At 40.8% G+C, this 17,915-nt stretch overlaps 1 protein-coding gene across 1 annotated transcript; it reads right to left on the bottom strand.

Moving 5' to 3' along the window:
* Nucleotides 1-410: 410 nt before the first annotated feature.
* On the bottom strand, nt 411-17,684 carry MCEE (methylmalonyl-CoA epimerase). Its single transcript, XM_001102303.5, has 3 exons — nt 17,585-17,684; nt 11,747-12,084; nt 411-1,604 (listed from the first exon to the last, which is right to left on the bottom strand). The coding sequence occupies exons 1-3, from the start codon at nt 17,622-17,624 to the stop codon at nt 1,452-1,454; spliced, it is 531 nt and encodes a 176-aa protein (XP_001102303.1). The 5' UTR covers nt 17,625-17,684; the 3' UTR covers nt 411-1,451.
* Nucleotides 17,685-17,915: the final 231 nt, after the last annotated feature.

Raw genomic sequence — 17,915 nt, 5'->3', positions numbered from 1 at the left:
GTAGCTGGGACTACAGGCGCCCGCCACCACGCCCGGCTAGTTTTTTTTGTATTTTTAGTAGAGACGGGGTTTCACCATGTTAGCCAGGATGGTCTCGATCTCCTGACCTCGTGATCCACCCGCCTCGGCCTCCCAAAGTGCTGGGATTACAGGCTTGAGCCACCGCGCCCGGCCTATTTGGGCATTCTTTAGTAGTCCACTTTAATTTATCTACATTTTTAAGTGTATCTCTTCATATAGTTTTTCAGTGGTTACAGACTGCAATACACACATGCAGTTTATTGCAGTCTACTAGTATCAACATCTACCACTTGAAGTGGAATGTGGATATTTAACCACCATTTAAGTCCCTTTTACTGCCCCCACCCTGTGATGTAATTGTCTAAAATATTTCCTCTACATACACTAAGAACCACATCAATGTTGTAATTTTTACTTTAACTTTTCAATGACAAGTATAATTGGATATTATACTTGTCTTCCATAACAAGTTCAGTGTCTATATATCTTCTCATTTATGCAACATCCATTCATCCATGAACTTGTTAGCCATTTTTCCATCCACTATGCATTCAATGCATCCATCTGTGATCCTTGAAATTTATCTGAAACTTGTTTCTAACATACTTGAGTCTGACCATCCTCTGCGATCTATTCTCTTTCCCTTCCTTTTTAATTCATTCAGATGTTGTTTTGTAAGTGTTTACATTTATTTCAAGTAGTACTATCCCCAACTGAACCGTAAGCATCTTGGCAGTGGATTTCTATTCATTTTGTATATTTCCCCTAGGACCTGTGGTGGTGTTCTAGCATCTAAGTGATACCTAACTCTACAAATTACTACTGATTTAAAAAATAATTCAGCCACCTACGCACCCACTGGATGACGCACCAGGTTTTCCACAAAACTTCCTATACATCTAGCCCTAGCACCCAAGACACCTGGACCCTGAGGAACCTGTGACCATGAGTTGTTTTTGAAGAGCAAAAATTCTGAGATCAAAATTCCCTAATCTTAAACAGTTTGCTCTAAAAAAGTATTTCGAAACATTCTTAGAAAGTTTTGCCCCAAATATGAGCCACAAAATTGTCATATACTTTCATAACTCCTTTGTGTATCCATCCAACATCACACACATATCCTTGTACATAGCTAACACATTACATTCAATTACCCCATTGTAGAAAAGGAATAATCTATTTCTATATGACTTTAATAATGTTCCCTAAGTAATTAGTAATCAAGGTTTTCTTCAAATTCAAATTAACAAATGTTTGTTAATTAAATATACATATTTATGGATTTATATATGTATATAATCTTTCTGTAATTCAGTTTTTAACTGTGAACTTTTACATGTTGGAAGCAGTGAAGGACTCAATGTCATGCATTTTGATAGTATTTGATAGGCTTTTTCAGGTCAATTAATTTAGTTGCCTGCAAATATAAATCAAGCTTGTTCCAGTTCCACAAGAACTCCACCACAGTCTTTAGGATGGAGAAAAATCACTGGTTTTCCATGTGCTCCTATTTTGACCTCTTCACTTAGACTGCGGATCTTCTTTGTTTTCAAATCCATCACAGCTGCATTAATATTATCCACCTTAAGAAAAGGAAATACATTGAACACATTTGAGACCATAAAAATACCAACTTACAGTATCACAATATTCAAAAAAAACTGAGAGCTCAGGCAGTCTATCTCCTCTGCCTGTGGGCAGGACCATTCTTAAATCAACATTAAAAAAAAAGCTTAAAATTTCCAGAGAAGTAAAAGAAGTTACTAAATTTTTCTAGGTAAGCAACCACAATGCTTAGAATTTTCACCATTAGTAAATGTTTCTTCTTATAATCTGAATCATGTATGATATACTTTATAATAGTTTATTCTGGCAGTACTATTAGTGAGATTGAAGACACTGATTTTGCCTGAGAACCCTGGGTTCCTCATCTATAACACGCAAATGAGGTCTAGCATACAAATTGACTACATATTAAAACGAGGTAACAGATAAAAAGCTCTCAGTACAGTTTATGGCATAATAGGTACTTAGCAAATACAAGGGTTTCCCTGATCCCCAAAACTTGCCCTGCCAAAATACCTTTGACATTATCAAGATATACATGAAAATCACTAATAAATTGCCATTAAAATGCTATTCCCCATCTAAAAAAAATTTCAAACTTTAATGTTTTTGCAGCCTCTTCTAAGTTATTTCTATTTTCTTCATACTTATGGACACTCTAGGAGGAGCGGATGTGTCTCTCTATACTTGACGGAGAAATGATCTGCCTCTATCTTGGGAAGTCACCCATTTAGACTGGGAACCTAAGAAATGCATGAAAAGGTATGATATGAATGGCCACATTCCTAGGCAGTCATAAATCACTAGTTTAATTAAAATCACTAGTTTAATTTTAAAAAACACAGAAGCACAGAGACTAGTATAACACCCATGTACCTACCATTCAGATCTAATAAATATTAACATTTATACAATTTTATTTCCAAAGAGCCAAGGATTATATACTGAATTCTAAAACCAGTCGAACAGCTAATGAGGATACTAAATGTTACATAAATAAGCTATGATTTCTTCATATGGCACATATTCTACTTATATTTCTGATATTTCTTTTTGAAACCTCATAGGTATATCAAAGTCACACATGCCTAGATTCTGAACACGGCTCATTTCATGACATTTTGCACTGTAGCTGGTTAATTCTCATCTTTTTCAGAATAGAACATGACCTAGAAGTTCGTGGCAGGAGCAGCCCGACCCACTTAGTGAGGAAAATTGGTCCTCACTGATGTCAGACATTGTCAATTTTATTTTTAAATTCATATCAATATTATTAAGCTTTTTTTTCTGCTGTGTTAGGTGGGATTGGAGCAGTTTTTAGTCTAGGACTAATTTTCCTCACTACCAAGCCAAAGTCCTTCTGAGTACTCTTCCCAATGTTACGGAAATTACTATGACTTGTAAGAAAAAACTATCCCCACCTCTGTGTGTGGATTATTCCCTCCAATGCTTTCAAGGGGTTCTATTTCTAGCTTTCTAACATGCGTGCAATACTCAGATGAAGACATGAAAGGTACTACAGATCTTTGGAGTTCACTCTCTGTGCAGCTCTCCTGCAGCTCTCCACGAGAGAGCTGTGAACTCTAGCACCATGGCCTCCTCAGACTTCCAACTCCTATCTCAACTCAGGGAGACCACTAAGTTCTGTGTGGATTCCCCCTTCCTGTACTGCAGTCTGGAAACTCTCTATAGCCAGTAAACTGGGTAACTGTAGGACTCATCTTGTTTGTTTACCCTCTCTCAGAAATCAACTCCTGTGCTGCCTGATGTCCAATGCCAGAAATCCATTATTTCATGTATTCTGTCTACGTTGCTTGTTTGTTTCAGGGAGGAGGATAAACTGATCTCTTTTACACCAACTTGGCCAGAATCAGAATTCTAAATTGGCAGGTTTTTTCTGTCAGCAAGTAAAAAGTGTCATTACATGTCATTCTATACTATGTCTTTTTTACTTTGATTACTTTTAAGATTTTCTCGTCATCTATGATTTTCAGTTTGACTATGGTGTGCTTAGGTGTGGCTTTCTTTTTCTTTTGAGACAGAGTCTCACTCTGTCAGCCAGGCTGGAGTGTAGTAGTGTGATCTCAGCTTACTGCAACCTCTGCCTCCAGGGTTCAAGCAATTCTCCTGCCTCAACCTCCAGAGTAGCTGGGACTACAGGCGCACGCCACCATGCCCAGCTAATTTTTGTATTTTTAGTAGAGACCAGTTTCTACTGGTTGGCCAGGATGGTCTCCATCTCTTGACCTCGTGATCTGCCTGCCTCGGCCTCCCAGCGTGAGTCACTGCACCTGGCCTTTTTTTTTTTTTTTTTTTTTTTTTTGAGACAGTCTCACTCTGTTACCTAGGCTGGAGTGCAATGGCACAATCTTGGCTTACTGCAGCCTCCGCCTCCTGGGTTCAAGTGATTCTCCTGCCTCAGCCCCCTGAGTAGCTAGGATTATAGGCATGAGCCACCATGCCTGGCTAATTTTTGTATTTTTAGTAGAGACTGGGTTTCACCATGTTGGCCAGGTCGGTCTTGAACTCCAGACCTCAAGTGATCTGCCTGACTTGGCTTCCCACAGTGCTGGGATTACAGGCGTGAATCACTGTTGCCCGGTCTGGTGTGGTTTTCTGTTTGCCCTACTTGGGGTTGCTGACTTTCTTGAAACCATAGGTTGTTTTACACCAGATTAGTAGTGTCCTTGTCAACTATTTTTTCAATTATTGCTTCTGTTCTATTTTCTCTCTCTTTCTTTTCTGGGACTTCAACTATACTCTGCTAGAACTTTTGACCATGTCCTACATCTGTTTTATGCTCTATTTTGTTTTCTTTCTCTTCCATATTTTTTACCTCTTGATTTTGGAATTCTAGTTTCTAGAACTGTGAAAAGAGTAATTTCTGTTTTAAGCCACTAAGTTCGTGATCATTTATTATAGCAGCCCTAGAAGATGAATACAACTACCACACATCATACCGAAATTGGACAATGAAGTAGATGGATAGCTGATAGTGGGAGCTAAGTTTCTCACTGTTGGAATGAGAAGATAAAGGCCAGTGTGTTCTATGTGGTAATGGATTAGAGCTGGAGACATCAGTATACACTCAGGAGTTTATGACATTTCATGAATTCTATAATATAGTTATATATAGAAATGTGTATAGATATGTGTATATACACAGTATACACACCTATATCTCCTTGCCGTGCTGGCTCAGTACAATGATCCCCCTAGTAGCAATAAGCACAAACCTAGATCTTGGCTTCTAATACCATTCTCCAATAGTAGGAACCAGGGCTCCTAGATAAAATGGCTAATTACATGGCTAGGGCAAAGAGTAAAGACGAATTTGGAGCATCTTATATAGAAGATGAATTTGGAGCATCTTAGAGTGCCAGAAAAAGAAAGGAAGTGCTTAAAAAACAAACACAAAACCAAAAATGATGGGGGTATGTCAAAGGGACACATGAATCAACTGAAAGAGCTCCTAATGGCCAAAGCTGGAACAATCTGAGGGAAAAAAAAAAGTAGTATTAGATTGTAATGCAAGTCATAAAATAAATATCCACAAGTCCATACTGATATAACTCTCCATTCCTTAAGTGTGGGCCTTGCATAATGACTTCCTTCCAAAAGAGGATAATATGGAGAAGGGGGAAAAAAGAACAGCTTTCCAGTGGAGAGAGCTGACAACACCTCCTCACCTGGGAGATCAAGATTAATATCAACAGGAGTAAGTCATGTTGATAGCATGAATCCTTGATATGATGTGATGAGAATGGCACTTTACCTCTATGGTCTTTCTCCCCAAAATCAGTAACATGAGTCTCTTAAGAAAAATATCACACAAATCTCAACTAAAGGACAGTTTACAAAATAACTGACCAGTAATCTTCAAAAGTGTCAAGGTCATCAGAAACAAGGAAAGGAGATCCTAGAAAAAGGTTAGAAAACAAAACAAAACAAAAAACCAAGGAAAGTTTGAGAAACTGCCACATGCAAGAGAAGCCTCAGCAGATATGATGACTAAATGTGATGTGCTAGGGATGGAGGAGTAGGGGAAGGGAGAGCATCAGGATACATAGCAAATGCATACAAGGCTTAATATCTAGGTAATGCATTGGCAGGTGCAGCAAACCACCATGGCATACATTTACCTATGTAACAAACCAGGATGTCCTACACATGTATCCTGGAACTTAAAATAAAATTAAAAAAATAAAAATAAATGTGATGAGAAATCCTAGATGGGATCCTGGAATAGAAAAGGGACACTGGGTAAGAACTAAAGGAATAAGAATAAAGTACAGACTTTAGCTAATAACAATGAATCGGTATTGGTTCACTAATTGTGGTAAATGTATCAAACTATAATAAGATGTTCATAATTTTTTTAAAGAGTCTGAAGAGATTAACAACCATTTATAATGACTGGATCTTGTTTTTATCCTGATTAGAACAAATCAACTATAAAAAAAATTTGTAAATCAATCTGGGAAATTTAATTTATGAGCTGTGTATAGATGGTTCCAAAAGATTTACCTTTAATTTTGACTGAAGTGCCAGAAAATAAAGATGATAATGTCACCGTGGTTATTTTTGTATTTCTTAGAGATTCAAACTGAATAAGGGTAAAATGACATGCTGTTCATTTAAAATAATCTAAGGAAAAGAAAAAAGATGATGTGTAGCAAGAGCTTGAACACTGTTGAACCTGGGTGATGAGAGTACTGATATGATTTTTTTTCTGCTTCTCATAAGTTTGAACGATTTCATAAGAGAACTCCTAATGCTTTGTTTGGCAGTAAACCTGCACGTTCTGCACATATATCCCAGAACTTAAAGTATTAAGGGTGCTGGGACCCTGGGCCGGGCGCGATGGCTCACACCTGTAATCCCAGCACTTTGGGAGGCCCAAACACCCTGCTTTAGGCCAGTCTGGTTCTCCCTATCAACATAAATGACTCTTCTGCTCTGTCCTACCTGAAGTCTTCAGGAAGGGAAGGAATGGGGAGGAGTCACAGATACTATGACATATTGTATGTCATGTACATATGACATACAATACTATTTCCCTTTTTGTTTTTGGTAAGTAGAAAGAAATACAGTCATGTGTCACTTGATGGGTACAAGTTCTGAGAAACACATCACTAGGCAATTTCATTGTTGTGCAAACATCACCACACCTGGATGGTGGAGCCTACTATACATCTAGGCTATAGGGTACAGCCTATTGCTCCTTGGCTACAAACCTGTACAGCATGTTACTGAATACTGTAGGCAAGTGTAACACAATGGTGTCTAAACACATTTCAACACAGAAAAGGTACAGTAAAAATACAGTGTTACAACCTTATGGGACCTCATGTGGACTCATCACTGACTGAAACATTGTTATGCGGTGTGGACTGTATTTGGCTAAACTAGTAAGGTATGCTAATCATTCCTTATATTTCCTCTTTGTTTCAACTAGCACTAAGTTTCAACTAGCACTATTACTTCTGTTTATCCTTTTGTATTTTGTAGGCTGTCTTTTAGTCAGTCACCTTTAATCCTTTCTGGAAAATGTGGAGCATGTATGAATAAATGAAGCAAGCAGGCAAGCTCTGGGTAGACAGGGACTACTTGTTCAGCCACATATCCCCAGCACCTTCTACAGTGAAGGACAGAGTGATACCAAAAATACTTAACAACCAGAAAAATACAGACAAAGATACTAATCAGATAGAATTGTGCGGCTGAGCATGGTGGTTCATGCCTGTAATCCCAGAGCTTTGGAAGGCTGAGGTAGAAGGATTGCTTGAGCCAAGAGTTTGAGACCAGCTTGGGCAATATATCAAGACTTTGTCTCTTAAAAAAAAAAAAAATTAGCTGGGCATCATGAGGTGATGCCTGTAGTTCAGGAGTTCCAGGTTACAGTGCATTATGATCGTACCACTGCACTCCTGCATGGGTGACAGAGTGAGAGCCTCTCTCTGAAGGAAAAAAAATTGTAGAGGGAGAAGGGTGTCTGAAGGGTCCCAGAAAAGGGTCCTTTTGGAAAAGGAATGTTACTCAGGGGTTACAGAGCAGCAGCTGTTTACCAACCAGCAGGGAAGCATTTAAATATTTTTACAAACTCAATACAAATTTGAGTAAGTAAATATTTCTGGTGGCCCTTAAAGTTTTCACTGTGACACACTGTGCTGTCTGGGTAAACTCTCTAGAGAAAGCATGGCCAGCTCTGTCTCCTCAAGCAGAGGCACGCAGAAGGCAGGCAAGGCGACCCCCCTCTTGCCATCGCAGGCAGCAGGTTTGGACCACAAACACAAGCTGTGCCAGAAAACAGTGGGTGACTCAGTCCATACATGAGCAAGAGAATAAATGGAACAAGATGCCCTCTAAACTTCCTCTAGTGAGAGGCAAAGACACACAAGAAATATGGGTAAACCTCACAAGAGAAAATAGAAACCAAGTCAACCTCAACAGAAAAATGCCGATTAACTAGTGAGATAGTAATCCACGTATGAGAAAGGGACATTTCAGCAAGTCTTTGAGTCAACGAAAAGCTATGGAGCGTGCGCAAACAGATACATGCTAAGTCAGAGGTTTTATAAGATCCTGGTGAAAAAGGACAAAAAGTATCCCTGTGATAATTACACAGGGGAAAGCCAATTCTCTGATGAGTGGTTCAACATTTTTTTTTTTTTTTTTTTGAGACAGAGCTCTCACTCTGTTGCCCAGGCTGGAGTGAAGTGGCATGATCTTGGCTCACTGCAACCTCCGCCTCCCAGGTTCAAACGATTCTCCTGCCTCAGCCTCCCGTGTAGCTGGGATTACGGGTGTGTGCCGCCACGTCCAGCTAGTTTTTGTATTTTAGTAGAGACGGGATTTCACCGTGTTGCCCAGACTGGTCTCAAACTCCTGAGCTCAGGCAATCCGCCCACCTCGGCCTCCCAAAGTGCTGTAATAGGCGTGAGCCACCGTGCCCAGGTGACACACCACTTTTTAAAAATCACCAAGTGTGGCATCCATTGATGGCCTCCAGTACCTTTCTCCTTTTCCTCCTTTTAATTATAGCAACTCCCAAGTTTCAGCAGGGCACACAACTGCCTAGCTAGAGACTACATTCCCCAGCCTCCCTTGCAGAGAAGTGTGTCATGTAACTAACCTTGGGCCAATGGGATAAGGACAGAAGTGATCCTAGAGCATCTCCTTAAAGGTCCTTGCCAGGTATTCCTGCTCCACCTTCCCTTCCCTCTGGTTGGCAAATGGTGATGCCTGGAGCAACCTTGTAAGTCATGTGTTACGTGTCATATGTAAGTCATGTGTCATATGCAGAGCTGCCCATCAGCATAGGATAGCTAATATTAGACTGAAAACAGAAAAGTAAAATCTTATTAAGCCACTTAATTTTTTTGTGGAGGGCAGAGAAAGATGATGGTGGTGTTATACTAAAATAGCACCTAACTAACCACTTTTCACACCTTCTCCTCTTACCTACCTTCATTTTATACTCAATACATTTGCATGTAATTCTTCCAATCTCTGCTTTTGAATCTGCCATACATTACTGAGCTTCCACTATTCCTTACTTAACTGAACTTCTAAATCACATAGCCAGCCTCCTTTGAAGGCGTGGACTCTGTTGATGGAATACCAATAGTGCAGTGTGGGAGAGAGGGAAGTGGATTCAAAGGTCCTGCTTCTCACCCTGGGGGGTGGGGTAGGGCTTAGACAGACCCTCAGGTCCACTGACAAAGACCTGCAGCCAAAAGTAACTCCCTAAAAATAAAATAAAGGCTAATATTAGGCCTTGTTTAGTTCCTTGCTTAAGGTCTTATAGCTTCCCTACCACGAATTTAAAACTCAGTTAATATAATGAAGGCAACTGGCAACATGGGTAAGAGTACAGACCCTGGAATCAGAACCAATCTGGGTTTCAGTCCCAGCCTCACTCCCTGCTACTGATATGACTGTGGGCAAATTAACTACTCTGTCTCAGTTTCCTTTCCAGTCAAATGGGGATAATAGGGCCCTCACAGGGGAGCTATGAGAATTTAAGAAAATAATATGTGTTGAGTTACTTTGTAGACATACTACTAGAGGACTCACTAAATGTTAGTTCTTTTTTTTGAGACAGGGTCTCGCTCTGTCATCCAGGCTGGAGTGCAGTGGCGTGATCACAGCTCACTGCAACCTCCACCTCAGCACTTCCTGGGCTCAAGTGATGCTCCCACCTCAGCCTCCCAAGTAGCTGGGACTACAGGTGCATACCACCACACCTGAGTAACTTTTTGTATTTTTAGTAGAGATATCTTGCCCAGGCTGGTCTCAAACTCCTAAGCTCAAGCAATCTGCCCACCTTGGCCTCCCAAAGTGCTAAGATTACAGGTGTGTATTAGTCCATTTTCATGCTACTGATAAAGCCATACCCGAGACTGGACAATTTGCAAAAGAAACAGGTTTAATGATTTACAGTTCCACATGGCTGGAGAGGCCTCACACTCATGGCAGAAGGCAAGGAGGAGCAAGTCACATCTTACGTGGATGGCGGCAGGCAAAGAGAGAGATTGGGCAGGGAAATCCCCCTTATAAAACTGTCAGATCTTGTGAAACTTATTCACTATCACAAGAACAGCATGGGAAAGGCCTGCCCCCATGATTCAATTACCTCCCACCGGGTCCCTCCCATAACATGTGGGAATTCAAGATGAGATTTGGGTGGGGACACAGCCAAGCCATGTCAAGGCATGAGCCACCACACCCCGCCACTAAGTGTTAGCTGTTATGATAACTCTGTGCCTTTCCACGTGCAATTCCCTCTGCCTGGAATAACTTTCTCCTTTTGTTCACCTGGGGAATTCCTTCACATTCATTGTAACTCACGCTCTATGAGGACTTCCCAGCAACTCAATTTGCCAGAAGCAATCAATCTCCTTCATCTGTGCTACTGCGAAGTCACACATATCAAATCTACTTATCATAGTATATTGCACTGGAGTGTTTAAATTTCTGCCCCTCCGCACTATGGACATGACTCATATCTTATTCACTGCTAAATTCCAAGTACTTGGCAGAATACACATTGTAGGGTTTCATACATGTTTGCAATAATGAACTAAATACATCCTTGAATTCACTCTAGAATCAAACTACCTCTCCTCTGTATTAGAAATTTGGCCTAACAGGCCGGGCAAGGTGGCTCACGCCTGTAATCCCAGCACTTTGAGAGGCCGAGGTAGGTGAATCACCTGAGGTCAGGAGTTTGCGACCAGCCTGACCAACATGGTGAAACCTCATCTCTACTAAAAATACAAAATTAGCTGGGCATGGTGGCGCATGCCTGTAATCCCAGCTACTTGGGAGGCTGAGGAAGGAGAATCACTTGAACTCAGGAGGCAGAGGTTGCAGCGAGCCGAGATCACACCATACTGCACTCCAGTCTGGGAGACAGAGTGAGACTCCATCTCAAAAATAAAAAAGAAAGAAAGAAAAGAAAAAGAAATTTGGCTTAACAATTATGTCATTCTTTCTATCAAAAGAATTGTCCTAGCAAATTAAATCGATGCATAATTGTCATTGCTGATATTCTAAAAGGCAGTTATCTGAACATGAACATCTATAGAAATGTTCTCTAATGAGACTTTTCTTGTCTAACATTTCTTCACATTCCTTTAAAAATTGTTGGCAGATGCAATTCAGAAGATCTTAAAAATCAGTCAGTAATTGAAAAGTATTGACTTTGTAATAATGAAGTTATTAGAATTTTAAGGAGAGAAAAGAGTTATAAAGAATACTTAGCATGTACATTGAAAGCTTTACTTTATAAAGTCTTTTCATTTGCTTCTCCTAAGTGCCTTGTGATAGTGAAAACAGCTGTATTCCTGTTACATGGGAGGTCACACATGATCAGTTCTAAAGCAGATTCTATATTGTGGCTAACTTTGGTGGCACTTACAGTGGTCACTGAATCCAGACTTCAAAAAAATACATTAATATTATATGTTAGAATTTTCTAAAGGGAAAAGAAAGGTATGTAAGGATCCATCTTTGAGGAGGATGAATATTATCATTCTCCATAAAGAACCTTACAAAAGTTTCTAATGACAGTGACCATAATTAGTCTTAAAAAGTAAAAGACATATTTTAAAAGACAGATTTAAAATACCAGGCATTAAAATAATTAAAATACCTCGATGCAGATGTGATGCATTCCTCCAGCCTTGTTTTTCTGCAGAAAACCTGCAATTGGACTGTCACGTCCCAATGGATGAAGCAGTTCCATCTTGGTATTTCCCAGGTTGACAAAAACAACAGATACTCCATGTTCAGGAAGAGGGACCGCTTCACTTACCTGGGCCCCGAGAATATTCTTATAAAATGCTGCAGCCTTTTCCAAATCTGGCACTGCTATGGCTACATGATTGAGTCGACCCAGGTTCCACAAAGAACCTGCCACTTGATCCAAGGGCTGTGATGTGGAAGAAGCTCTTAATGTTGGAATGGGAGCTTGGAGTCTGGAAAAAAGCCCTAAAAAATTGAACAGCCATTGATATCCTTCTTTTGAGAATTAATACACTTCTAAATTGAATTTAAAAAACTAAACAAATAACACATGCAAAAATTCGTTATTTATATATCTATTCTTTTCAATTATTGAAATGAAACCAGGAGATAAATGGAAAAACTTACACCAGAATTACTCTGCTCTGCCCATTCAAATAACTGACTGGAATAAAAAAGCTAATTCTGAGCTGTAGTTAGATTTAAAACACAGAATAACATTTTTTCATAATGATTCATATTTACCGGTAACACTTAAAGAATAGTGGCATATTAAGAATTATTTGCTATTCTCTCTCTGCATTTCACAATGAAACAACATATTTAATAAGAACGAGCAATTTCTCTACCTGTACCCAATTTTTTGTCTTATATTTTGTAACAAGTCCATTAAAGGTATAAACATACATTAAAAGAATACATACAGTACTCTTTAATGCTCTGTTGCCCAGCCTGAAGTGCTGGAGTGCAACAGTGTGATCTCAGCTCACTGCAACCTCCACCTCCTGGGTTCAAGTGATTTGCCGGCCTCAGCCTCCCAAGAAGCTGGGATTACAGGTGCCCGCCACAATACCCAGCTAATGTGTGTGTGTGTGTGTGTGTGTGTGTGTGTGTGTTATATATTTTTTTGAGATGGAGTCTTGCTCTTTTGCCCAGGCTGGAGTGAAGTGGCGTGATCTGGGCTCACTGCAACCTCTGCCTCCTGGGTTCAAGAGATTCTCCTGCCTCAGCCTCCTGAGTAGCTGGAATTACAGGCGCCTACCACATGCCCAGCTAATTTTGTATTTTCAGTAGAGATGGGGTTTCGCCATGTTGGCGAGGCTGGTCTTGAACTCCTGACCTCAGGTGATCCACCTGCCTCGGCCTCCCAGAGTGACATGATTAGAGGTGTGAGCCACTGTGCCCACCCTAAGTTTTGTATTTTTAGTAGAGACGGGTTTCACCATGTTGGTCAGGCTGGTCTCAAATTCCTGACCTCGGGTGATCCACCCACCTTGGTCTCCCAAAGTGCTGGGATTATAGGCGTGAGCCACCATTCCGGCCAGTTTTTAGCATTTTAAAAATTCACTATCACTGTGTCCTCATCAGATAGTTTCTTGATTTCCACAGACAACTCTGCATTCCATTCATTCAGCAAAGAGTCATTGTATGTCATTAACAACAAGAATGGCCTGAATTTACTGTGCACCTACTGTCTGGCACTGCATTTATTTTTTTACACCAACTGTCTAATATTCACAACAAACCTACAAGTTAGAAACTTAGTAAGTTTCATTGTTACCATGAAATCCAAGTGGATTACAACCCAGTACACATATACATAAATGTACAATTGAAACTAAATTGCAAAAAAAGAATACCTTCCACCTCAGCCTCCTGAGTAGCTGGAACCATAGGCAAGAGCTACCATGCCTGGCTAATTTTTGTATGTTTTGTAGAGATGGGGTTTCACCATGTTGCCCAGGCTGGTCTTGAACTCCTGGGCTCAAGCGATCCTCCCACCTTGGCCTCCCAAAGTGCTGGGACTACAGATGTGAGCCACCACACTAGGCCAGTGAAAACGTTTTGAAATAGATAAACGTGACAGTTGCACAAACCCAGTGAATGTAATAATTGCTGTTAAACTGTACTGTTTTTTCTTTTTTTGAGACGAAGTCTTGCTGTCTCGCCCAGGCTAGAGTGCATTGGTGTGATCTCAGTTCACGACAACCTCCACCTCCCGGGTTCAAGCGATTCTCCTGCCTCAGCCTCCTGAGTAACTGGGATTACAGGTGCGTGCCACAACACCCGGCTAATTTTTGTATTTTTAGTAGAGATGGGGTTTCCCCATCTTGGTCAGGCGGTCTCAAACTTCTGACCTCGTGATCCACCCACCTTGGCCTCCCAAAGTCCTGGGATTACAGGCATGAGCCACTGCGCCCGGCCTAAACTGTACATTTTTAAAGGGTTTTGTTATATAAATTTTACCTAAAAAAAAAAAAAATGGCCCAACAATAAAAATCCAAAGGTGAAATTGTGTAGACCAAGGAAACTGGGTAGAGAACAATGAATAAAGAGGTTAAAATGAGATAGAGCTTTATATTTAATAAAAATGTGCTCCTGAAAATTTGTTGTGAATTGAATTCTTATTATATTTTCTCTTGCTACAAGTAATTGTAGCAACTTTTTTCCAGCTTGAGGTCCCATGACTAATAGAAATGGTGTATCTTTAAGGTATACAATGTGATGTTTTAACATATGCATAAATTATGAAAATGATTACCAACACTGAAGCTAACTTTTTAAAGCTATTTTTATTTCAGGTTGCCCTCTAATTCGTAGGAATTCACAGCTCTTTAGTTTTAGGTTTCTCTGCCTCCCATTTCAGAATAGTGCAGCAGAACTGCATTATTTTGAATTCTGTAATGTTTAATTTGTGATTTTTCCAATAAAGGTTGCTTTGCATGAATATACTACAATGTAAAACCACATGCAAATAAATGCGTAAGATATTTAAAAATAGAAGTGTTAATAAAAAATGCGTGTAAAGATGAATACAGATTTAAGAAACTACTTTCACATACGTCAGGAAGCTGGTATACAGGTAAAAGATCAAAATCGGATGTGTATGTTAACTCTCATTCCAATCTTCCTTTCAATATCAGTTCTTGTTAATCACTTTTAGTGTCCTGACTTAAAAATAACATTGCATTTCTTTCAGTTCAGATTTTGCGCTTATTTCTGATTACACTTTTTAAACACTGTCCTTGCATACATAAAAGTTTAGCTGCAAGGATCTATAGTCAAATGCATTAAGAGTACTTATTATTTAAAGACATTTGATGTTAAATTTGTACAAAAAGTACTAAGTTCACCCATTTGAAGTGTACAATTCACTTCATATAATCTAATTTTAGAACATGTAATGAGCTTTTTTTTTTTTTTTTTTTTTTGAAACAAGTCTGGGTCTGTAGCCCAGGCTGGAGTGCAATGGCACAATCTCGGCTCAGTGCAACCTCTCCTTCCCAGGTTCAAGCAATTCTCCTGCCTCAGCCTCTCGAGTAGCTGAGATTACATGAGCATGCCACCACACCTGGTTAATTTTTGTATTTTTAGTAGAGATGGGGTTTTGCCATATTGGCCAGGCTGGTCTTGAACTCCTGACCCCAGGCGATCCACCTGCCTTAGCCTCCCAAAGTGCTGGGATTACAGGCGCGAGTCACCGCGCCTGGCCAAACGTAAGTCTGAATTTTCACCTATCTGGTTTGAGGAAACATACAGATTTAGAAAGTCATTCATTAGAAGTGCCTTCAAGTTAGTCTGGTAAGTTTTCTCTTAACCATTTGACCAGTTAATTTCACAGCACCATATATATATCTCCAACTTGTTTCAAACTATGATCAAATTTTATTTTTATTCATTACAGTAACTAAACAGATTACATTTGTTAGCCCATTTACAGATGATTAATAAAAGTAAACCTATGCAGTCATGTAAGTTGGTCATTCTTGTCTCCCACCTAACAGGTTCAATTTCCATTTTCAGAACTTTTCTACGTGTTCAATCTGATTTTTCTGTGCTTTTGTTTTCCTGCGAAGTTTTATGTTCCTTAAAAGAGGGGCCATAACATAGAATTACCATGTAATCCAGCAATTCCACTTTTGAGAATATACACCCCCAAAAAAGCGGGAATTCAGAGGTATTGGTATACCCACGTTCATAGCTGTATTACAATAGCCAAAAGGTGGGGAAAACCCAACCGTCTACCAAGAGATGAATGGATAAACAAAATGTGGTATACACACACAATGGAATATTATTCAGTCTTAAAAAGCACCTTTTTTTTTTTTTTTTTTTTGAGACGGAGTTTTGCTCTTGTTGCCCAGGCTGGAGTGCAGTGGCGCAATCTTGGCTCACGGCAACCTCCGCCTCCCGGGTCCTGCCTCAGCCTCCCGAGCAGCTGGGATTACAGGCGTGCGCCACCACGCCCGACTAATTTTTGTATTTTTAGTAGACACGGGCTCACGCCTGTAATCCCAGCACTTTGGGAAGCTGAGGTGGGCGGATCACCTGAGGCCAGGAGTTCGAAACCAGCTTAGCCAACATGGTGAAACCCTGTCTCTACTAAAGGTACAAAAAATTAGCCGGGCGTGGTGGCGGGCGCCTGTAATCCCAACTACTCGGGAGGCTGAGGCAGGAGAATGGCTTGAACCTGGGAGGCGGAACTTGCAGTGAGCTGAGATCACGCCACTGCACTCCAGCCTGGGCGACAGAGTGAGACCCTATCTCAAAAAAAAAAAAAAAAAAAAAAAGGTAAATTTTACTTTATGTATATTCAACCACACACAAAAGTGCAGCCATTAAGTTTCAAGTATCTTAAAAGGACAAATCAAAGGCAATCTTTGGAATACACTATCTTCATTTTTCCTTTATGCCAAGACGTGTATGTAAGTTACAAAACAAACATTCACCTTTATCTGTATTGAGTTCTTGCAGTATGTATATGACCCGTTGGAAATCATACTTTTTCCCAAACTGTCAATCATTAAAGGGTGCAGTTCTAAAAGTACACATAAAAATGCCTTTTCCCAAATATTCATTTATTTATATTTTTACGTTCCTATTTTGTGTATCACCTAAGAGGGTATGCCTTACGGTTAAGAATGTGCTCTGGTGCTAAAAGGATTTATCACGAATGTCCCAGAGTAACTCTGGGGCATTACCACTTGGCACCTTCTTCCTAACAGGGAATCTCAGATTAAGGGAAAAACTTGCCCTCTCATAAAAGGAGGAAGAGAAAAAAAAGGATAAAAAGAGGAGAAAGTGAGAGTCAGAAAACGTGACAATTATTACAGTTATTTCTGTCATAACTTATTCTATGTACACATTTTTTAAAAAATGAAGGGGGAGAGAACTCAAGGAAGTTTCCAAATCCACATGCTTTTATCTGTGTACGCGATGATAAACACATTAGTGCACGTGGAAAAATCCCTCCTTTTGTATTCTTTACACCACTGACCTTTGAGTGTTCCCAACAGAAAGCTGGTCATGCTTGGAGTTCGGCCGAAGTAGCAGTTGTTGTTTTTACAGGACTTGCTCTCCTTTCTGGTTTCTCCCCATTCTCTTTATTGGTGCGCAGTAAAATAACTTACCAACCCGCTTCTATTCACTTCTGTCCCTGCCCTGCCTGACCCACCGGGCAAGTTCCCTCGCCTCTCCCGCCCACATACTGGAAGGTGCAGTGCCCAGGGCGCACAGCTCCCGGATGGCAATGGGACTCGTGCACAAGGCAATCCCCGCTACTACGCGGAGGCGTTTCTGGAAGTTACCGTCAGCCTAGGTGCCAGCAGCGGCCGTGGAACGCGCCCCCGGGGGAGAGAGGGCATTAGATAAAGGTGCTTTGGCCACGCCGAGGCCTCCTCCGCCCCCGACCTCCGTTCCCACACCCCTCGCCCCACGGCGACTTTCGCCGGTGCCCGGTATTCACCTATGGCATTCCCGGCGGCAGCCCTCAGCGCCCGCGCCATTTTGGAAAGCAACCCGCCACGTCCAGACCCGCAGAGGACGGTGAGAGACGCGCAGCAGAGGACGGGGCGGGAGGCAGAGGGGGCGGGGACAGACAGGTTAGGGGCGCGGCGAAGGGCGCTGCTTTCCTGCTTCAACACGCCTACTTTAGCTAAAACAGAAACTTAAAGCCAGGACGGGTCACCCTTTGTGGGCCCCTGAAAAATACAAAACGAAGTTTCGAGAGAGTTCAAAGGTGTTTGGACCGACCATGGCGATTTTAGATTTCCGTGCCCCTGCAGAAGCGAAAGCGC

Source organism: Macaca mulatta, chromosome 13 (genome assembly GCF_049350105.2).
Source record: "Macaca mulatta isolate MMU2019108-1 chromosome 13, T2T-MMU8v2.0, whole genome shotgun sequence".
NCBI classification, from domain to species: Eukaryota; Metazoa; Chordata; class Mammalia; order Primates; family Cercopithecidae; genus Macaca; species Macaca mulatta.
This window is presented reverse-complemented; position numbering and strand designations above follow the sequence as displayed.